Raw genomic sequence first — 19527 nt, 5'->3', positions numbered from 1 at the left:
AAAGCTACTCCTGACAGCCTGGCAACTGCACTGTTGGGGAAAGGTACAGGCAGGCAAGGGTGGAAAAAGGGGAAAAGTGGTGGGGACCAAGAGCCGGAACCAGGGCTGGGGGCACCTTTTTGTAAGCAGCACTGGACTCTTCCAAGTCGGGCCCCTCATCGGGGCCACTCTCGCCCTCTTCATCCTTGACCTGGATGCAGTCATCGTCGTCCTCCTCCACCTCCTCCTCCTCTTCCTCCTCCAGCTCTTCCTGTGTGCTCTCGCTCTCCGTAGAGCCTTCCCGGGGCATGGTCAGCGCTCCTTCCCCCAGCAAGGCCTCCTGCTGCTCTGTCAGTTCCTCCTCTGTCTCCTCAGGGTGGGTAGTAGGCTGCCTGGGCAGCTCCCCTGTCTTGGTGAGGATCTGGGAGCAGAATGTAGGGTTCATATCAGTAGGGGGAGGGGCGCAGCTGTGCTGCCGGCCTGGTCTGTCCTTCCCAGCCTTCTCCCAGGCAGCTGCCAGCCCACACAGAGCTTCTATTAAGCTGGAAAAACTCAAGGGGGCGCCTCTGAGCAAACACCCACCCAGGACAGACTGAGCCACTAACTCTTCCTACCAGCCTGATCTTTCCTGGCCACAGCCCTAGGACATTTGCCTCCCTTCTAGAATACCTTGCCCAGCTGCAACTGCTGCTGCTTCTGCTTCTCCAGGAACTGCTGATGCTGCTGTTGCATGACCAGCTGCTGCAGGGCCTGGGGACTCTGTGGCAGTGGTGAGGACTGAGTGCGGCTCAGGGGCCGGTGCCGCGGGAGCTTGCCCACTGTCCGCATGCTGGTGGCCACACGTTCACCTGTCACCAACGGGGACTGCCCATGGAGCGGTACTATGAAGGCAGGGGAGGGGAGTAAATGCTGTTGACATTGGCAGGGCACAAGGCCCACCCTCAATCCCCCCACAGCCCAGATCTCCCTTCTAGAATATCACCACTAAATACTCAGAAAAAACCTCAGAGGGGCCTGAGGTACCCCATCCCCAAACTCCAACCCCACTTCTCCCCTCCTACATCTCAGGCACTGTTCCCAGCGAGCCCTCCTGTATTCACCATTCTCAGTTTGCTTAATTTAGTATTCATGTTGTCCTAGGTCCTCCATGCGGGTAAACTGCAACTACTTTCTCCAATTGCAATACGACCTTCCTGATCATAGACCCCATGGGCCAATATCTTGTATCCTTCAAGCAGAACTTCTATCATGTCAACAAGTACTTAAGGGCTGATTGTCTAAAACTGTCTAATACCATAGCTACTGGCTATATGTGACTACTGAGCCCTTGAAATGTGGTTTGTCTACATTGACATGTGCTAGAAGGGTGAATTACAGACTGGATTCCAAAGACGTAATATGAAACAAAAAGTGAAATTCCTCATTGATAAGTCTATATTTATTAAGTGTTGAAATAATATTCTAGATATGTTAAACATATAGTATGAAATTAATTCTATCTTTGACTTGTTTTTGCACCGAGGACTAAACCCGGGGGCTTGAACTGTTAATCTATATCCCCTTAATTCTTTTTATTTCTTTTTTGAGATAGGGTCTCCCTAAATTTCTAAGGCTGGCCTTGAACTTTCATATATATATAGTTTTTGGTTGTAGCTGGACACAACACCTCCGTTTCACTTATTTATTTTAATGTGGTCCTGAGGATCCAACCCAGGGTCCTGCACGTGTGAGGTGAGCACCCTACTGCTGAGCCACAACCCCAGCCCCTGGCCTTAAAATTTCAATCCTCTTGCCCCAGTCTCCCTATTTGCTGGGATTATAGGCATGTGCCACTATGCCAAGTTTCTTTCTTTTTTGTGTGTGGTGCAAGGGATTGAACCCAGGGCCTTGTGCAAGCAAGGCAAGCACTCTACCAATGGAGCTATATCCCCAGCCCTCTTTTTAAAATTTTTAATGTAACTACTAGAGAGCTTTAAATTTCATATATGGTTTGTATTGTTTCTACTGAATAGTGCTGCTCTGGAATATGAACTCGTGATGATAGCAAATTCCGTAGGGGGGCTGGAGATGTGGCTCAAGCAGTAGCGCGCTCACCTGGCACGCATGCGGCCCGGGTTTGATCCTCAGCACCACATACAAACAAAGATGTTGTGTCTGCCGAAAACTAAAATATAAATATTAAAAAAAAAATTCTCTCTCTCTCTCTAAAAAAAAAAAGAAAAGAAATAATCCCTTTAAAAAACAAAAAAGAAAATTCTGTAGGTATCTGATATTTTCAGAATGTGGAAAACTGTTGATGGCCGTGGCAGAGCTGGAGAGTATCCCTAGCTGCTTCTCCCTAACATTTGGTCCTTATTTGGTCCCCCATAATAGCCAAATGCCCCTCCCTGGCAGAGCCACCTGCCCACTCACCAGCAATGAGGGTACTCTGCTGCCGGGCCTGCTCCAGCAGCAGTACATGCTGCAACAGAGAGGCGTGCCCATGCGGGCTCGTGTCACCCTCCAGGGCCACGCCTAGAAGGCAGCCAGGGATGGAGGATGTGCTCATGAACTTGCCCGTCAGTGTGCCACCCTGCCGCAGGGACTGAAGGGCCTGCCTCTCAGCCTCCTGCTGCGTCGACAGCTTCGGGGAGGCCTGGCAAGAGATGACAAAGGAAGGGAGAGGTGAAAAAGAAGGGAGAGAAGGCAGAAGCTCATACTCCCCCAGTCATACAGCCCTCATCTACCCTCTTCCAACCCTTCCATCCCAGATGGCTCTGGATAGGGCCATCTGAGCTCCCTCAGGGCCTTGGGAATGAAAAATCTCAGCTGCGAGCATGTAGGACACCCCCAAGACCAGAGGGAAGATGGGGTATGTGCCCTGTACTTACGGTGAGGTGTGAGTTGGTGACAGTGACTGTGGCCTGCAGCCCTAGGGAGATGTTGGGCAGAGAAGGAGACGTGTAGAGGCTAAACTGGTTGGGGGAGCTGTCCAGAGGGAGGGCCCGGTGCTGGGGGAGCATCTGGGAAGGAGGCGGAGAGACAGGCATGAGAGCAAGCAAGGGGAGACAGTGAAGGAGCGAGGCCTGGGGTCAGCCAAGGACCTGCATGGTGCTCCATTCTCCCCACCCTGAGTTCCAACTGGGGTAACTGAGAGAGCCCTTTGGGGCTTGGGGGACAAATCTCCCTTTGAGGCAACATGTCCAAGCATGGACTCCACACAGGCACAGAGGTACACTCTCAGCCAGATTGGAAGTAGTTGCACTCTTCCTTCCAAGGGAAAAAAAGCAGCTCGGTGTCCCCACCCCCCTTCCCCGCCAGCCTCAGTCAGGCCTGTACCTCGGTGGGGATGTTGGGGACTGAGCCAGTAAAGCCATTCTCAGCGATGGTGCTGTGGGAGCTGTTGGGAGAGCTGGGGCCAGAGCCGGGCGCACTGTTACACACAGACGACACTACAGAAGAAGTGGCTGTCACCTGGGCCTGCTCCAAGCCACCCCCACTCCCAGGCCCTCAGAACAGGGACACAGAAGAGCCCTTACCCCCAGGCCCAGCGCCTGTAATCTCCACTGCTCTCTTCTTAAAGGTGCTAATAACAGTCCCATCTTTTCGTCGCAGGAGGGGACTGCTTCTCCGTTCAGCCACCTTCTGTTTTAGCCTTGAACGCACTTTCAAATTGGGTTCAGAGGCTGGAGAGAAGGTAGCCAGGGCTCAGACATATCCACACACCTGCAGCCAGCCCACCACGGTCAGAGCTGGCTCACAGGGCAGTCCTGCCCCCTGGACGTTCCCACCCCCACCCCAGGAGCCATATTCCGGGAGGCCAGATCAGGGTGCTCACATACCTGTTTTGCGGAGGGGGAAGTCATCACGGCTGTCGTAGGGCCCAAGCAAAGGCAGTTTATAGGAGGGAGGCGTCCCTGGGGGGCCGCTCTGGGGAGGGGAACTCTGGTCCAAAGAAGCATGGTGGGCTCCCCTGGGGATGGGACAGATCTAGGTTACTACCCACCACTGGACATGCCACCAGACAGTTTATAGTTATGGAAAGTCCACTGCACATATGTAAGGACAGAAAATGAATCCTAGAGAGGGGAATAGAGAGTCTCATCCCCAAGGAGCCTGCCAAGCCTGAACATGGCCACAAGGCAGATGCTGCTTGTTATCACAGAGTCAGGCAGACCTTAAAAAGGACCCCTGTTCCCACACATGCCTCCCAGAGTTGTTACCAGCATTTGGGATGCTGTGGGAGGGAATGGTTGAGGCCGCCTGGCGTGGGCTCCTTCGACTTTGACAAGAGGAATTCCTGGAGCCTCAGTTTCACTTCGGTGCTGGCGATGGCGCCTGCAGGGTAGGGCACAGGTGACTTGGGTGCTTGTGCGAGGGGCAGGGCGGGACTCCCAGGCAGTGGAATGCCTGCCCACCTGCCCAGCAGGGCCTTACTCTCTTTGCTCTTCTCCTTGTTGCGCAGGATGAGCAGCTGCTGCTCCAGCCTCTGCTTCTCCAGCTCTTCTTGCCGCTGCTGCTCCCGTTGCCGCTGCTGCTCCAGCTCCTGTTGCCTCTTGGCTGCCAGCATCTCCTGCTGCTGCTACAGGGGCACAGAGGTGGGAGTGCTGTGAGCCACCAAGCAAGGGAGCGGCTCTGTGTGGCCCATGCCCCCCTTACTCACCTTGAGGTGCTTCTGCAGCTGGACCTCATGCTGCCGCGTCAGGTGGTCATGCTGTTTCTGGAACTCTGCAAACAGAAGCTGCTTCTGCAGCTGCTGCTGCTGCTTGAGCGCCAGGAGCTCCTGTTGCAGTTGCTGCTCCCGCAGGGCCGGGTCCACAGGGCCAGCCAGAGCCCCCCTCAGCTCCACAGGGCTGGGGCTGCCTCCACCCCCACCCCCGATGGAGCTGGGCATGGCTCCTGGCAGCACCGGCTTTACCTCCACTGTGGGCACAAGAGATAGGAGTGGTCAGTGGGCCCATTCCCAGATCTCACTAGGCCCTGGCAGACAGGACTGGGGCCCAGGAGACTACCAGGCAGGACTACCAAACCCAAAAGAATAGAAAAGTCAAATCCCTCTGCCCATGGATTCAGCCTTCCATCTTCATTAAATGAAGGTAAAGTCATGAACCTCAATTAGAAAACATGCATCAGGACTGGGAGTGTGGCTTAGTGGTAGAGTGCTTGCCTAGCTTGTGTGAGGCCCTGGGTTTGATGCACTATAGCAGGGAGAAAAAAAAAAAATTTAAATGCATGAGCATAAAGCTTGGTAGCAGATTTTAATAATACTGTCATTGACAGTTATCACCACTGGGCATTTTACATGAATTACTCATTTAAATTGCATAGTTACCTGACTTAGGTGCTATTATTATATCTCATTTTATAGATAAGGAAATTGAGGTTCAGAGGGGTTTAAGTGACTTGACAGGACACACAGCTGACTGAAGAACCAGGATGTGATCCAGGTCCTATACTTTTATTTACCGTCACTGTCTTATCTCCATCTCTCAGCATCATGCCCCCACTGAAGTCAATGGTAGAAGAGAAACTGAGGCATAGAGGTTGGTTCTAGAACTGCTGTGGTTAACAGCCAGGGACCCAGGTAAATCCAGGTCTGTGGAGACTTTCTGGACACCCCCACTGCACTTCCCTTGGTTTTAGCCAGCTGGGAGAGATGGGGCAGGAAGGGGAGGTATAGGAATGGGGGTGGGACCAGGGAAAGGGGGTGCAGGGCTGCACCAAACCAGGGACAGGAGGGTGCTGGGAGTCAGCCTGGCTTCCTTTGCTGGATTATCTCCTTTCAACAGTTTTATTGTAATTACCCTGAAAATGCCTCTATATATAGAGTGAGCCAAACAGCAGCTGTGCTTGGGGGGAGGGGAATGAGAGAATGGGCGGGCAGGGAGGAGGTGGGAGGAGGAGACAGGAAAGGAAAAGGAATCAGACAGGAAGAAGGGTTATGGCAGGGGGAGGGCTGGAGCTGTGGCAGGACCTTACACTCCAGCTCCAGGGAGTCTCTTCTGGAAAGAGGCAAAGGGGTCTAATAGGTGGCTGACACCTAGGGTCCAGCCCCCATGTGGGTAATGGGCCAAGGGGCCCCACAGAGCCCAAAAGTTTCCAATGGATTTATGGGAAGGCTGGGTCTCGACCTCTTGATCCCTGGGCACTGTCCTTGGTCAATGACTGTCACTACTCCCCACCACTGCTCTGTGGTTGCCAGGGCAACTGGGCAAACACCACTCCAGCAGAGAGCCCCAAGCCCAGCCCACACCCCACAAAGCCTACTGACGCCAGCAGGAAAGGGAAGGCAGGATACTGAAGCCTGGGAAGGAGGAAGCAAGAAGGGCAGGGCCAGCCCATCTTGTTTCTTTTCCATTTTTTTCTCCAAAGCAAGCCTTCACTTTCTTTATGACAGCCCAGGGAGACCACAATGGCTGGAAGACACTCTTGCGGCAAAATGGTCCACTGTAGCCCAGGCAGAGAAGATGGGATGGCAACATCCTGATGGCTGCCAGCAAGCAGGCCCAGGCTGCCACCGCCACTCCACATAAGAAAGGGAAGGGCACTGGAAGAAGGCTCAACGGGGCACCCCGTACCCCGTCCATGGGCCTGGATTTCTCCAGAGAACCCAGCAACTGAGGCAGGGTCAAGGCCACAGAAGGTCAAGGCCATGTCACTCTCATGCCTAAATAAGCCTCTGGGACCCAGTAGAGGCAGGGGTGGGTGGGAGAAGGTAAAGCCTGAGCAGTACATCTCTCTCCATCCCATCACCCCTTCTCCCCACAGCACTGTTGGGCACATTCCTCTGTGGTTTTCCCGTCAGCCGCACTGACGACTCTGCGGCCACCAAGCCAGAGCCACATCTGCAGGAGTGGTCAGATGTGGCCAAGAGGGTGGAGTTTTTTACACACACACACACACACACACACACACACACACACACACAGAGTATCACTCTCTCTAAACCCAAGTCCTGTCCCAGCACCAGGAGAAAGGGCCCTTGAAAACTGCAGAGGGCCTTTGTAGAAGTGACCAGCCCTAGTCGGGGGGGTTTAAAGTAGGGTGGCAAGCAAGGAGCCAATGGCCAGCCTCAGCTCTCCCCAGCCCCTGTGATGTTCGGCAAGGCCCCAGGCTGACTGGAGAGTTATGTGTTCCTAGGCAAGGCTGGATTGGCCCGTGACACTGATCACTAAGCCAAGAGGTAGACCGGCTTCAACCTGCTACTCCCGGCAGAACTGGGGCTGCAGGAGCCGGATGCCAGCCCGCCCGACCAGGGAAGGGCAGGGGTCCAAGCACTCCTGGCTCCCAACAGATAACCCTGCCTCAGGCTGGAACTGCAGCCAGGAGGGCTGGCTTCCCTTGCAGGAGCCCTGAGGAGAGCACACGGGTTCAGACAAGGGGAATCTCCCACCACCACCACTGAGATGGTGGGCCCAGCACTGCAGCAGGAGCCACAGCCCCATTGGTATGCAGGTGGCGGGCAGCCAGAGGGTTCTGCCACACAGCCTTGCTCATATTCGAGGAGCAAGCACAGACAATTGGAGAATGTTAATTTGCGGCAGCAGGCAGCTCCCCAGGGGGCTGCCAGATAAGCAACCTGGCACCATCCAAAAATGGAAGGGGCCATGGCTGTTTGGCTGGAATCAAGAAATGAGAGTCTTGGAAACCCAAGGATGTAATCTTCCAGGCACAGGACCTAGAACCTGGATGTCCCTGGACCCCCTTTAGGATATGTGCCTCTGCCAGCTGGGCATGAGCAGAGTAGGTGGTGGCAGCTGCCATCAAACCAAGCACCTGGAAGGGGAAGTAGGTGTGTCATGATAGGACTAGGCTCTTGGCTGCCTCCTGGCGGACCAAGAAAGGCTGAGAACCTCATAAAAGAAAAAGATTAGGTAGAGGGGTACTGCTCCCTAAGAGGATAGGTTGGGAGCTCTGCTAGCAAAGAGCCCTTGAAGGACTAGGAAAAGGGTCAGTGTCACATGGGTCCTTCCCTCACTTTCTAGGCTTTCACTCTGCCAGAGAGGTGCAGAGAACTGAGGGGCCAGACAGCGACCATCACAACCTCCTGTGGAGGGAAGTGGCAGGGCTCTAGGGGCACCCTGCTCCAGACTCTTCCCAGGGCATTTAGACCCTTCCTTCTCCTGAGAATAAGGAACAAGTAACAACACCGTTCTGTCCTCTTGCCTCATGCAAGCTTACTCACGCTGCCTCCCTGGAAAAGCTCCAGTGGCCAGGTGTTTCAAGCCATCAGAGTGGCCCTGCAGAAACCAAGCTCTGGCTCAGGAGGGGCTACCCTGCCCACTTTATAGGCACAACAAGGCAGCAGTGACACCTTAGTGATACTTCTTTCTCAACCTACTGCCTCTCTCCTTTTCCTGAAACCCATCAGCCCCAGTGGGTTCCCACAGCAGATTTTTCAGGCAGCATAAAAAGTAGCCAGGCTCCTCCTCTGGGGGAGACAGTGCAGGTGCTGATGGGGTAACCCTGAGACTACTGCCAACATTGCCTTAGTCTAAAAAGAGGGTCCAGTCAAAAAGAGGGTTACTGCCTCCAAGAAGACAAGAGGCTCTGGGCCATGAGAAGCAGGTCTTGGCAGTGCTTTGGGAACCAAGGTTCAAAATAAGAAACAGATCTAGCTGCCTGAGAGCAAAGCCAAGCCTGTGCCTGATCTGAGCCACAAGCCAGGCCCCCACTCCGTGCTCTCTCTGGGAGACAACATCAGCAATTCAGAACCCTTGTGCCATGAACTCTGGCCAGAGGGAAGGAGGACCTTTAGTTTCCCCTAGAGAAGCCCTGGAGTGGCCCAGGGTGTGGAACCTGCTGGGCACCAGCTCCAAAAACCCTCCTCCAGGACCCACCAGCCATAAAAGACTAAGGGAGGAGGGGACCCAGGAAAAGGGAGCATTAAGCTGCTTGTGACATTTAAGGACAGAAACAAGGCCTGTGCTGGCAATCCCTGGATCTGAGGAGCTGCCTTCCCTAGAGGGGACAGGGTAAAAGGGAACTTTGAGATCACTGATCTGTTTTCAAGCCCTTCCTGACACAAGCAAGGAAAACAAGCTTCTCAGGCTGCTGTGGAAAGACCCATGGGCTAAACAGCAGAAAAATAGGGATCCAAACCCAGGTGGTTTGACACCTAGCACAGGAAGGAGCCCTCTGAACACAACTGTACCCAGCTCCAACATAGGGCATCTCTCTAGAGAGCCCAGACTTGGCAGCCCCCCAAGAGGGTGGCATCTTCCACCAGCATCCATGGGCCCTCAGGACCTCCCTCTCCAGGATGAACAGTGGGCAGCTTCCTTGAATATCTAATTACCTTGTTCTGTCCTTTGGAGAATGTGGAAAGACTCTTGTCCTTGTCCTGCCTTTGAGAGATTTTGGTAAGAGACAGAGAATAGCATTTCACACTTCTTGGCAGATGACCCCTCCCCACCAAAGATGTTTTCCCATGATCTATTTCTGTGCTCTTACGTGACTAGTGAGGCCAATTTAGGCTCAACAGGTTCTACCACAATTCAGACAGTATTTCCACATGTGCATGCTGGGCATGACTCTCACCTAGCAAATTGCACAACTCATCAAGCAACACAAGTGAATGCACATCACGTAATGGTTAAGAGCGAGGACTCTGGAGTAAGAGGGTTCGAGGCAGCGCTACTTACTAGGGTAAGGTGTTGGCTACCTCTCCATGCTCCACGCAGGCATCTGCAAAATGGAGCAGAGCACCTATCTCTCAGAGCTGCCAGGCCTGGGAGAATGCCTGCCGAGGAACTTGGCACAGGGCCTGGGAAGAGCTCTGGAGGTGCTAGTCAGGTCTATTATTAATGGCTCCTGACTTTTTATGTGTCCTGGACCCATTTGGCAATCTGGTGAAAACTATAGAGTACTTCTCAGAACGTTTCTTTTTTAAAAAAATATTTATTTTATTTAAATTTTTTTTTTTGTAGTTGTAGATGGACAGTATGCCTTTATTTTATTTGTTCATTTTTATGTGGTGCTGAGGATGGAACCCAGGGCCTCACGTGCACTAGCCGGCTCTTTGCCACTGAGCCCCAGCTCTAGCCCCTTCTCAGAATGTTTCTATGGGCCAGGGATGTAGCCCAGTGGTGGAGTGCAAGCCTGGATGTGTGAGGCCTTGGGTCAATCCCCAGCACGATAGAAAGAAAGAAAGAGAGAGAGAGAGAGAGAGAGAGAGAGAGAGAGAGAGAGAAATTTCCAAAGGGCACAAAATTAAATGCTGAGTTATCTCTTTCTCTTTTCGGGGGGAGGGTGGTAAAGGGATTGGGATTGAACCCAGGGGTGCTTAACCACAGATTCACATCCCTTTTTAATATTTTATTTAGAGACAGGGTCTTTCCGAGTTGCTTAAGGTCTTGCTAAATTGCTGAGGCTGGCTTTGAACTCACAATCCTCCTGCCTCAGCCTCCCGAGCAGCTGGGATTATAGGGGGTGCACCACCAAACCCAGCTAAAATATAGAGTTTTAAGGATGACGGGCTCAAACTTCTACCAGACTGAGGACTTAGCTCTCATTTCAGACTGTTCAAAGGTCACTTTGTGGTCCTTTCCTATCAAAGCCCTTTGTGTGGGCCCCACACAAGCCAGAGCAGCCAGCAACAGGGTGCCAATATTAGAGATGAATCTCTGAGGGTAGTTTGCTCCCAGCTCTAGAATTTTCAGTCCATCTCACCTGCCTTGCTACCCCCAAGAAGGGTCACTGTCTTCTGTGGCTCAGGCCACAATAGCTGGGACGACCTTTGTGCCTCAAAACATTGCCTGACACAAATAAGCACACGTTTTCGTCCCTGCTCTGGGACCCCCGGACCCAAACAATCCAAAATTCTTCTCTGGTCTCTAGCCTCAGGGTGCTCCACTGCAGGTGACACCCTCCCAGGATTATTCTAATCCTCCTGGAGCAAGGACCTGGGAAACCTTAAACCCTTCTTCCTGTAAGGCAGAAGCAACATGAAACTGACCTCAGAGACCCTTAGAATGTCAGTTTGGGAAAGACCGGAAAGCTCAACAACTCAACTTCCCTGTCTGCCCAAGGAAGAAAGGGAAGTCAGAGGGGAGATGCTTGTCCAAGGTCACCTGGAAAGGAGGTAGAAGAACCAGCTCTTAATCTTCTGGCTCTCTCTGTCCCCCACTAAAAAACAGAAGGGGAAAACCTAAAGGCTGTTCCCAAATTTAGTGAGAAAGAGAATAAGAAGCCAGGCTCTATATTAAGGATCCAGGAAAAGAGGTAATACCTGCTTGGCTCCCAGAGCACCAGAGCTCAGGAGAACAGGGAAGGAGACAGGGTAGACAAAAGTCCCAGCATTCCAGAGACAGACTGTGACTCTAAAGGACATTAAGTTCAGGGGATACAGAGCTTTGGTGGAAGGCACAGAATATCTCTAACCAGTGAAGATGGAGTTAGTTGCTCTTCGGATGCTATCGGGAGAAGAAACAGACTTCCATCTCCAAGCCGTTTCCAGGAAATACTTGGGCACAAAGCTAGAGGCAATTAAAAGACACACTAACTGTGCAAAGTCTGCAGCTGTTGCTGGGACTGTTCGCTCCCCACCTGGGGTGAGATAGAAGGGGCCCTCGTGCAAGAGATCTGACTCCACTCTCCATGTACAACCCAACCCAAATGTCCAGCAAGGCACCCTACCCACCTGGCCACTTGCCATAATCCCCCACTCCACTGGGTTTAGACACCTGCTCTCGGCATCTCAAAACATCCTCTTTCTCCAGACTGCCAGGCTGCTGGGAGCTGGATTCGCCTCTGACCAAGGCAAAAGCCACTTTCTCTCAATATAGGCACTCCTCGCAGGAGTTCCAAGGCCCAGGAGGGCTGTCCATGAATGCTGGTGACACCCACTGGCAGACTGCTGGGCCCATGGCCCCTGTCCTCACTGCCCTTATGCCAAGCATGGTCTGAACCTACTCACATCAGAATTACCTGAGATAAGGGCTTAAAATGTTAGTTGTTGGGCTGCCTGCGGCCTCCAACCTGGAATAATCTGAATAATTCCCTTGGTAACTGTGGTAAGACTGAGTTTGAGAGCCACTACCTCACAGTGTCCCCCGACCACCTGCACTCATTTCTGCTGCCAATCTGACAGCTGTTACAGCTGCGTGTGGACACAGTTAATCTGATTTCCTGTCTGGCAGCTCTGCAGTGGGCAAGGGACAGCTGAGGGTCTCAAAAACAAGAGAGGACAAGGCAGAAGGGAATGGGGGGAGGGGATGTGGGTCTATAATAGAAGGTAGGTTCTGTTCCTGAGCCCTCTTCTCCCTTTAGGCCAAAATTCATGCAGGGAGAGAGAGAATTGACCAAGTGGAGCTCCCCAAGGCCAGAATGGCCTCTATTCTCAAACCAGGCATGGTGGCACATGCCTGTAATCCCAGTGGCTGGGGAGACTGAGACAGGAGGATCGCAAGTTCAAAGCCAGCTTCAGCAACTAAGCAAGGCCCTAAGCAACTTAGTGAGACCCTGACTCAAAATAAAAATAAAAATGGCTAGGGATGTGGCTCAGAGGTTAAGCACCCCTGGGTTTAATCCCTGGTACCAAAAAGTAAAAAATATAATAGAATGGTCTCTATTCTCTCTGAGCACAAACTCTGGAGGCACACACGCCCATCACATAAGATTGTACAAGTTGTGTACTACACATGGACACCCAACTGAAGGGGAAAATTGGAGCAGAAACTTAGTTCTTGCTCCAGTTGTTAAGCCACATACACCAGCGTGAGGATGCATCTACTCAAAGGACCGTCCACCTTTTTAAAATGTGCAAAAAGGAGCTTTTGTGTGGATTAATAATGATCCTTCACAGAGAATTGAGTTCAAATCCCAGCTCCAATTTACTGTGACCTTGGGTTAGTTCCTTAACCTCTCTGCTCATTCTCAATTGTAAAATATGGTTATTAATACCCTTCCAAAGAGATAAGGTAAGGAAAGTCCCTAAAACCCTTGTCACCTAGTATATTATACTAGTTCCCTTCCCACCCAAATCTTGCCCTTCCTACCTTCCCGGAATCCCTACACCTACACACCCACACACATAGTCATGCTTGGAATGGTCTGAGAGCATGAATAAGAATATCCAGGGAAAGTCCCCCAGTGCCAAACCTGAACCCTATGGCACTTCCCAACATCCTGAGCATTCCTTCCTGGCACTTCCTAGCAGGATTCATGCCCTCCCTGGATGGGGAGAGGAAACTCTTCCTCCATGCTTTCTCAAAATGTCCTGCACATTGCCCAAGTATCAGCTCTATGTAGTACTGGAAAGAGGGGAATCCAGAGCTCTCAGAAGAGAGGCAGGGAATTCCCTAGCTCTGTGTTTTGGGGGATCTCATAGTTGAATACAAACTTCAAGCTCCCCAAGCCAAGACCAAGCCTGGGAATCCTACAGAGCACTGGGATATGGCAAGGTAGCCAAGCACAGACCCCATCCACTAAGGGAGACCTCCAGCTGCCACTAGTGGAAGCTGACACTTAGTCCCCTTCTCAAGGAAGAACAGCAGAGAGTGTCCCTGAGGCTCTGGCTTGCCCACTGAGGCCTGCTATAGCTCTCTCTCACCCAGAGGTCCAAACTCCAGAATAGAGCCCAGAAACCCTGCCAGTAGACCTGCCCCTCATATAGCATTCATTCATCCAGGTGCCAGGTACTGTGTGCTAGGTGCTGGGCACTGGCAGCTAACAAGACAGTCCAGAGAGCAAAGGTTGTCTAGAAAATAAGGTTCCCTGCAGATGGCAGGAAGGCTCCTTTCTGCAATCCCTTAGGCTGGGAGGCCTGGGCGACACACACCACCCAAGAAGGCATCCCTGGACACCTGCCTTTTTAGCCACAGGCTTTTGCATCCTGTCTGGAGACTGATCAAGAGAAGGGGGAGGGGAATGTGGACAGGAGGGAAACACCAGACTCCCTAGGCCCTCATGGCTGTTTATCTGGGGTGGACTTTTTTTTGTAACCCAAAGGTTAAAGTGTTTCTATTTGAAACATCTATTTACATTCCAGAGTCCAAAAAAAAAAAAAAAAACACACAGCCAAGCTCCAGGCCTATATCTGTCCCCAGCCGCGTCACAGACACAGCATCAGAGTTGCTCAGGGGGAACATTCTTACATTCTTAGCCCTCTCCCCGAGCCGCTGGGGTGACTCACACCTCCCTCCTGCCAGCATGGACTGCACTGCAGCTCAGAAGGCCAGGCAGTGTGGGGGAGAAGGGATCTGGAGAAAGGGGCCAGCTGGGGTCTGTCCAGGGCAGGAAGGACTAGAGAATGGGCCAGTGAGTGGGGTCCCAGCTTGCAAGGTTTCAGACATCTACTTTTCAGGAGGTGAGTGAACAAGCTGAGGAAACTCTGGGCCAACTGCTAGCTGCCACTGGTAGGAAGGGAAGGTAGGGCCAGCGCAGGAGGGTGGACAGAGAGCAACCGGGCAGAGTTGCCCCACCATTCCTTTGTTTTGCAGGAGATGCTAGGACTCAAGGTGTTGAGTCCCAGGGCTGGGAGAAGTCAGGGAGGGTCTTTAGCTGAAGCTTTAGAGGCTCAATTAGACTAGGGCATGGACCAGTCCTCTATGTTTTCATCTCATCCCAGGGGCCTTAGTGGGTAGGTACCCTGCAGGATTGGCACACAGTATTATGCCCCATCCCAGAAGTCCCTACAGGGTTAACCCCAGGATCATGCCTCCATCAAGAGGTCTGTGTGGACACTCTGTAGGACTGGTCTCCAGGGCTATTCCCCTTCACTAGGGCATGGACATCCCTGTCCAGGCAGATGGAAAATCATATTCCAAGGATTTTTCAAAACTTCCCAAAACATTCATCCTCTGACATATGCCAGTTCCATTACAACCTATACCTGGGCAGTTCAGTGCCAAATCACAGGTGCTCTCACCTTCTAATCCAAATCTTGGGATCCACACCACATATCCAGAACAAGGACTCCCCACCGTACACACACACATTCTCTCTCTCTCTCTCTCTCTCTCTTTCTCTCTCTCTCATGAGTGCCAAGCCACTGCCAGGAGGGGCCATGCAGGCATGGATCCAGCAGGCCCCTCCCGGGAGGAAGCATCTTGTGGTGCCGGCCTGGTGGGAAGGCTGTGCCAGAAGAGCCTGATGCTGCCAACAGGTTCCTGGGAGTGAGGGAAGGAGTGGCACAGCTCTGGGGAGCCCCACCCCCAGCCAAGGGCCAAAAAAGTTCCTACTGAGAAGATGATAGAGTCCAGGGTCCTCAAGCCCACCTGACCCACCTCTCCATTCTCAGGAGGTGGGAGTAAACCAAGACCTGGGACAGGAGAGATATGGGGGAGCTAAAAGCTAAGGCAGCAAGCATCCACTCCAACATCCTAGTTGTCAGTCTCTTCCTAATCTATGCCAGTGTCCAGTTCTAAGGAGACTTTTGTTTGGGGATTTGCCAAAGTCTCTATACCTAAATTTCCAACCCAAAAGCCAAACCAAAGGAGTTGGAGTACTTTCATGCTTGTGGACACCACAGATGTGCCCAAACATGGGGATCAGGCAGCCTAGAGACAGGTCACTGACCCACTTCTTCCCCTCTGACCATGGTGCCAACTAGGCCAGGATCTTCTAGCAAGCCCCAGCCCCCAGCAGCTGAGATGAACCCTGCCAGAGGCAAAAGGCACAGGAGGGATGCAGCAGAGTGCAGGTAGGAGGCACACTCGAAGTACAGCTCTGGGCAAGGAGGGTAGGGGCATTGGCAGGGAGGTCATTCATGGGAGCACAGCTTCCCCAATCTCACGGATGCTCAGCAGAGCCCTCAAGAAAGACCAAAGTAGGAGGATCCAGGCAGGACTTGGAGGAAGATACTCAGCCCAGACCCAAGGATGCCCAACACCAGAGGGCAGGTGGGGACACAGAGGCACTTACCTGTGACAGGTATGCTGTGCAGAGGAGTCCGCGGCAGGATTTCCAAGGATGGTTCCCGGCCTGACATGCCATCTGCTGAGAAACAGGACTCTGTCTCATAGATGGTCTGCAGCATCTCCACCAGCCCCTGCGCCTTGGGCACCAGCAGCATGCCCAGGAGGGGCCGCCTGAGGCGGGAGCCAACCAGGGGAAGGCGGTCAATGGACTGGCTGTTCAGGGACTCCCTCAGGCCACTGCCACTGGGCCCCCTAAGGCAGGGAGGCACCTCATCCGGCCTGGGCGCTCTAGTTGGCTGCCGGAGCCTGGAGGCCTGGGAGCTGCAAGCCTCCTCTCTTTACAGGAGCCTGGACCACTGGTCCGTCCTCACTTCCCAGGAGTGGGGTATGGCTGAGTGCTCGGGGTACAGGAAGGGTAGCTCGGCAGGCAGGCGGGCGGGCTCTCTGTGTTCCCTCCCAGCCCCGGGTGACAGCTCTGGGCCCGGCTCCCTGCTCCTCCTTCCCGAATGAGCCGCCGGCAGCTGGCAGGAGACTGAAATAGCAGTTGGGGGAGGGCCCTGTCTATAAATAGGTGGAGCATGCTCAGGGAGCCGCCGGCCGGCTGCCAGGAGCCCAGGCCTGGCGGAGGCCCCAGGGGGGGAGGCGCGTTCCACCCCAGGAGGAAGCGCCAGGCAAGCGGGAGGGGGACAGGAGAGGGCCTGCACTCAGGGCCAAGGCCACAGAGCACGGTGGCCAGAGGCTGGGCTGGGGAAGGGGGCAGCCCGGGGTACCCCTGTGTCTGGGAGCTACGCTGGCCGCTGGCTGCTATTGGCAAGCAAGGGAAAGACCAAGAAGCCAGGTTCAATCCTCCGTCTTCTCCTTTGCTATCTAGAGCAGGTAATGGGTTGGGAAAAGGGTGACAGACATGGCCACCTGGCCTAAACTTGCACCTTCCCTGGAGTCCTAACAACCCCCTGGGGTCTGTTTCACTTCTGCCCTCCTGCAGAGCTGGGAGGTACCTTCTCCACCCCCTTACCAGCAGGGAGGTCCCTAAACAGCAATTAAGGGGCAGCTCCCTCCCACCCATCCTAGAGCCCACACCTCCGAAGGCTGCTCAGCTTCTTTACAGGAGGCAGGGATGCTGTTCCTGCCTGCAAGCCTTGCCCAGCCCAGGCAGGGGACCGGGTAGCACCTGCCCATTCTCAGCATAGGCAGCTCTTCCCTGGGGCTGTGCCAGGTGGATTACTAAGAGCATAACACACATCACCTCATTGACTCTGCATGATGACCTCAGGAGAGGGGTGCAGATGGGGAAACTGAGGCACAGAGAGAATAAAGTCACTTGCCCTTGGTCATACAGATGCTCACATGGTAGGGATGAGAGGTCTAAGGCTCAAGTCCCAGCTCTAACCACCATATCCCACTGCCCTTAGCGTGAGCGAGGGCACAAAGTTGCCCCAGGGTTTCCATCAATAAGTACCATCAGGGGGATAGTAGGGGATAGGAAAGGTAGCAGAATACAACAATTACTAATAGGGCATTATGTAAAATTGTGGATGTGTAACCGACGTGATTCTGCAATCTGCATTTGGGGTAAAATTGGGGGTTCATAACCCATTTCAATCTAATGTATGAAATATGATATGTCAAGAGCTTTGTAATGTTGTGAACAACCAATAAAAAAATAAAAATAAAAATAAAGAAATAAAAAAAAGAGAGAAATCAAAGTAAAAAAAAATAATAATAATAAGGACCATCACCCCCAGCACCCAAGCAGGAACAGAGTTGAGGTTGGAGCCCCTCCAGGAAGAGTCATTAGCTGCCAGCATCTGGGCCTGATAGAGGTCTCGCTCCTTGAGCCTCGCTGGGTCATGGGGCCAGTGCACCTGCCTTCCCCACCTCTGGCCTGCTCTTTCTCCCTAGGTTGTGCCTACCACTGGTACAGAGATCCCACTTGGCCCCCTGACCTCACTGAAGCCTTTTAATAGCCTGGTTATTCCTGGGTTTTTATCCCCCTCCCCCTTCCTGATGTCACAGTTGCTATTTTGGAGGCCCCTCCTGGTCCCTCCTTGCCTCACCACCCCCCCCCAACTCCAGGCACAGAGCCAGGGACACCTGTCCTCTCTCTGGACTGGATGACCTCACCCTCCTGTAGGGAGCCTGAGAGAGGCTGGCCAACTGAGGACATGGTGGCTGTGACTCCTGGAGACCAGCTTTCCAGCCAGCTTCTGTCAGTCAAGGATGGCAGAGGGCCTTCTCCCTCAGGTGAGAGAACACACCGATAGGGGAGGTGGCAGAGGAGACTTTCCCTGGCCCTAGACAGGTGAGATGTTCATGACATGTTCTGAGGAGTGCCCAGTGGTGGACCAGGAACCAAACAGGGGTCTGTAGTCACAGCTGCCCAGCTGGAAAAGGTAATGGAGTAAGGCCCGACCTGGAGCAGGCACTGGTGGACATCTCAGGGTAGGAACTTCACCACCCCCTTCCCCATCCTCATCCTGGCCAACCAGACCCTTTTAAGAGGAATAGAAGGATGGGCAAGGTCCCCATGAGTGGGGTGATGGGTAGCAGACATAAGGGAGCCCAGAAAGCCAAGGGCAATAGCCACTCCCAGCCCAGGACTCCACCCACCCACGCTAGGAGCAACCGGAAGGGCTGGCTAGCCCTGTCCTGGCTTTCTCTGCCTGCCTCAGGCACAGGAGAGTGTGGCAGGAGAGCCCTGCTCTGGAGAAGAGGAAGTCACCAGCTATAACAATTCAAAAGCAGGGCTCCCAGAACCCTGGGGAGTCAGACGCCTAAGAAAAGAGGACTCCTGAAGAGGGAAGATAGGAACAACCAGGACAGGGGCACTCAGTGGCCGCCAGCTCCCAGTAACATATAGCTTCCAAGAAGTAGGAAACAAAGTGTCAGACTCAGCCAGACAATCGTCAATGCAATTCCCAGAATCCTCCAGGGGATAAGAAGGGAGGTCTGGGGAAGGAAGACAAGTGTCTTTTTTCTTCTGAGATTCAGGTAGTGCAATAAGGTCTTCTTAATGTCTAACTTCAATTCTTCTTGCTATACCACCCACCTGTGGTTCATTTCTCTTCTCTATCCCTATCCATCCAGTGCTCCCACATACTGTCCCACAAACCTTATGGAGCACACACTGAGGATGGGGTCCAAGAGCCCCATCCAGAGCCAGCACCATTCTCCCCAGACAGCAGTGACTCCATCCCCTCCCTCTGAGGTTGCATTCTGGTCTCCTAATACTCTGAAGCTGCAGAGAGGGAAAAGTCCAATGCTGTCTCCCCTAGCTCTTACAGGCTACCATTTTATGGGCCCAAAAGGTTGGCAGGGAGACCTGACTGAAAGAAAGAGAAGTCTTACTTTGTGCACAGTCAACAAGCCCAGGGTTGTTGGCATGGTGGCACATGCCTATAATCTCAGCAGCTCAAGAGGCTAAGACAGGAGGATTGCAAGTTCAAGGCCAGCCTCCACAACTCAGTGAGGCCCTAAGCAAGTTAATGAGACCCTGTCTCAAAAAAAAAAAAAAAAAAGGCCAAAGGTTGGCTCAGGAGACCTACCCTGAAACTGTGAGGTGCCAGCGGCCCTGGGACCCTGGAGACATCGAGCCTGCCTGTCTTCTAGTTCTTCCCTATCCTTTGAGCCAGTCATGTGGAAACCTGTCAGCATGACCTGGGAGCTGCCATGTGCCAGGTCCACGTTATATGCTAGCTAAGCCCTCTCA

At 53.1% G+C, this 19527-nt stretch overlaps 1 protein-coding gene across 4 annotated transcripts in view; it reads right to left on the bottom strand.

The window, feature by feature from the left end:
* HDAC5 (histone deacetylase 5) overlaps positions 1 to 19527 on the bottom strand; it is a 35882-nt gene that overhangs the window by 7311 nt on the left and 9044 nt on the right. The window contains exons 1-12 of one of the 4 annotated variants that reach the window (XM_081271315.1): positions 16088 to 16325; positions 15823 to 15894; positions 4622 to 4881; positions 4396 to 4540; positions 4182 to 4296; positions 3801 to 3931; positions 3498 to 3644; positions 3298 to 3410; positions 2850 to 2981; positions 2392 to 2614; positions 649 to 860; positions 116 to 400 (exon numbers count right to left, since the gene is read on the bottom strand). In XM_081271315.1, coding sequence (XP_081127441.1) covers positions 116 to 400; positions 649 to 860; positions 2392 to 2614; positions 2850 to 2981; positions 3298 to 3410; positions 3498 to 3644; positions 3801 to 3931; positions 4182 to 4296; positions 4396 to 4540; positions 4622 to 4881; positions 15823 to 15889 — 1830 coding nt within the window. In that variant the 5' untranslated portion in view covers positions 15890 to 15894; positions 16088 to 16325. Of the gene's footprint in view, positions 1 to 115; positions 401 to 648; positions 861 to 2391; positions 2615 to 2849; positions 2982 to 3297; positions 3411 to 3497; positions 3645 to 3800; positions 3932 to 4181; positions 4297 to 4395; positions 4541 to 4621; positions 4882 to 15822; positions 15990 to 16087; positions 16326 to 19527 lie in introns of those variants that run through there. The other 3 variants (XM_081271314.1, XM_081271313.1, XM_081271316.1) reach the window with 3 other exon arrangements.

Source organism: Spermophilus citellus, assembly GCF_964194105.1.
Source record: "Spermophilus citellus genome assembly, chromosome: 17".
Lineage (NCBI taxonomy): Eukaryota > Metazoa > Chordata > Mammalia > Rodentia > Sciuridae > Spermophilus > Spermophilus citellus.
The sequence above is the reverse complement of the archived record's forward strand: the minus strand, read 5'-3'. Positions and strand labels throughout refer to the sequence as shown.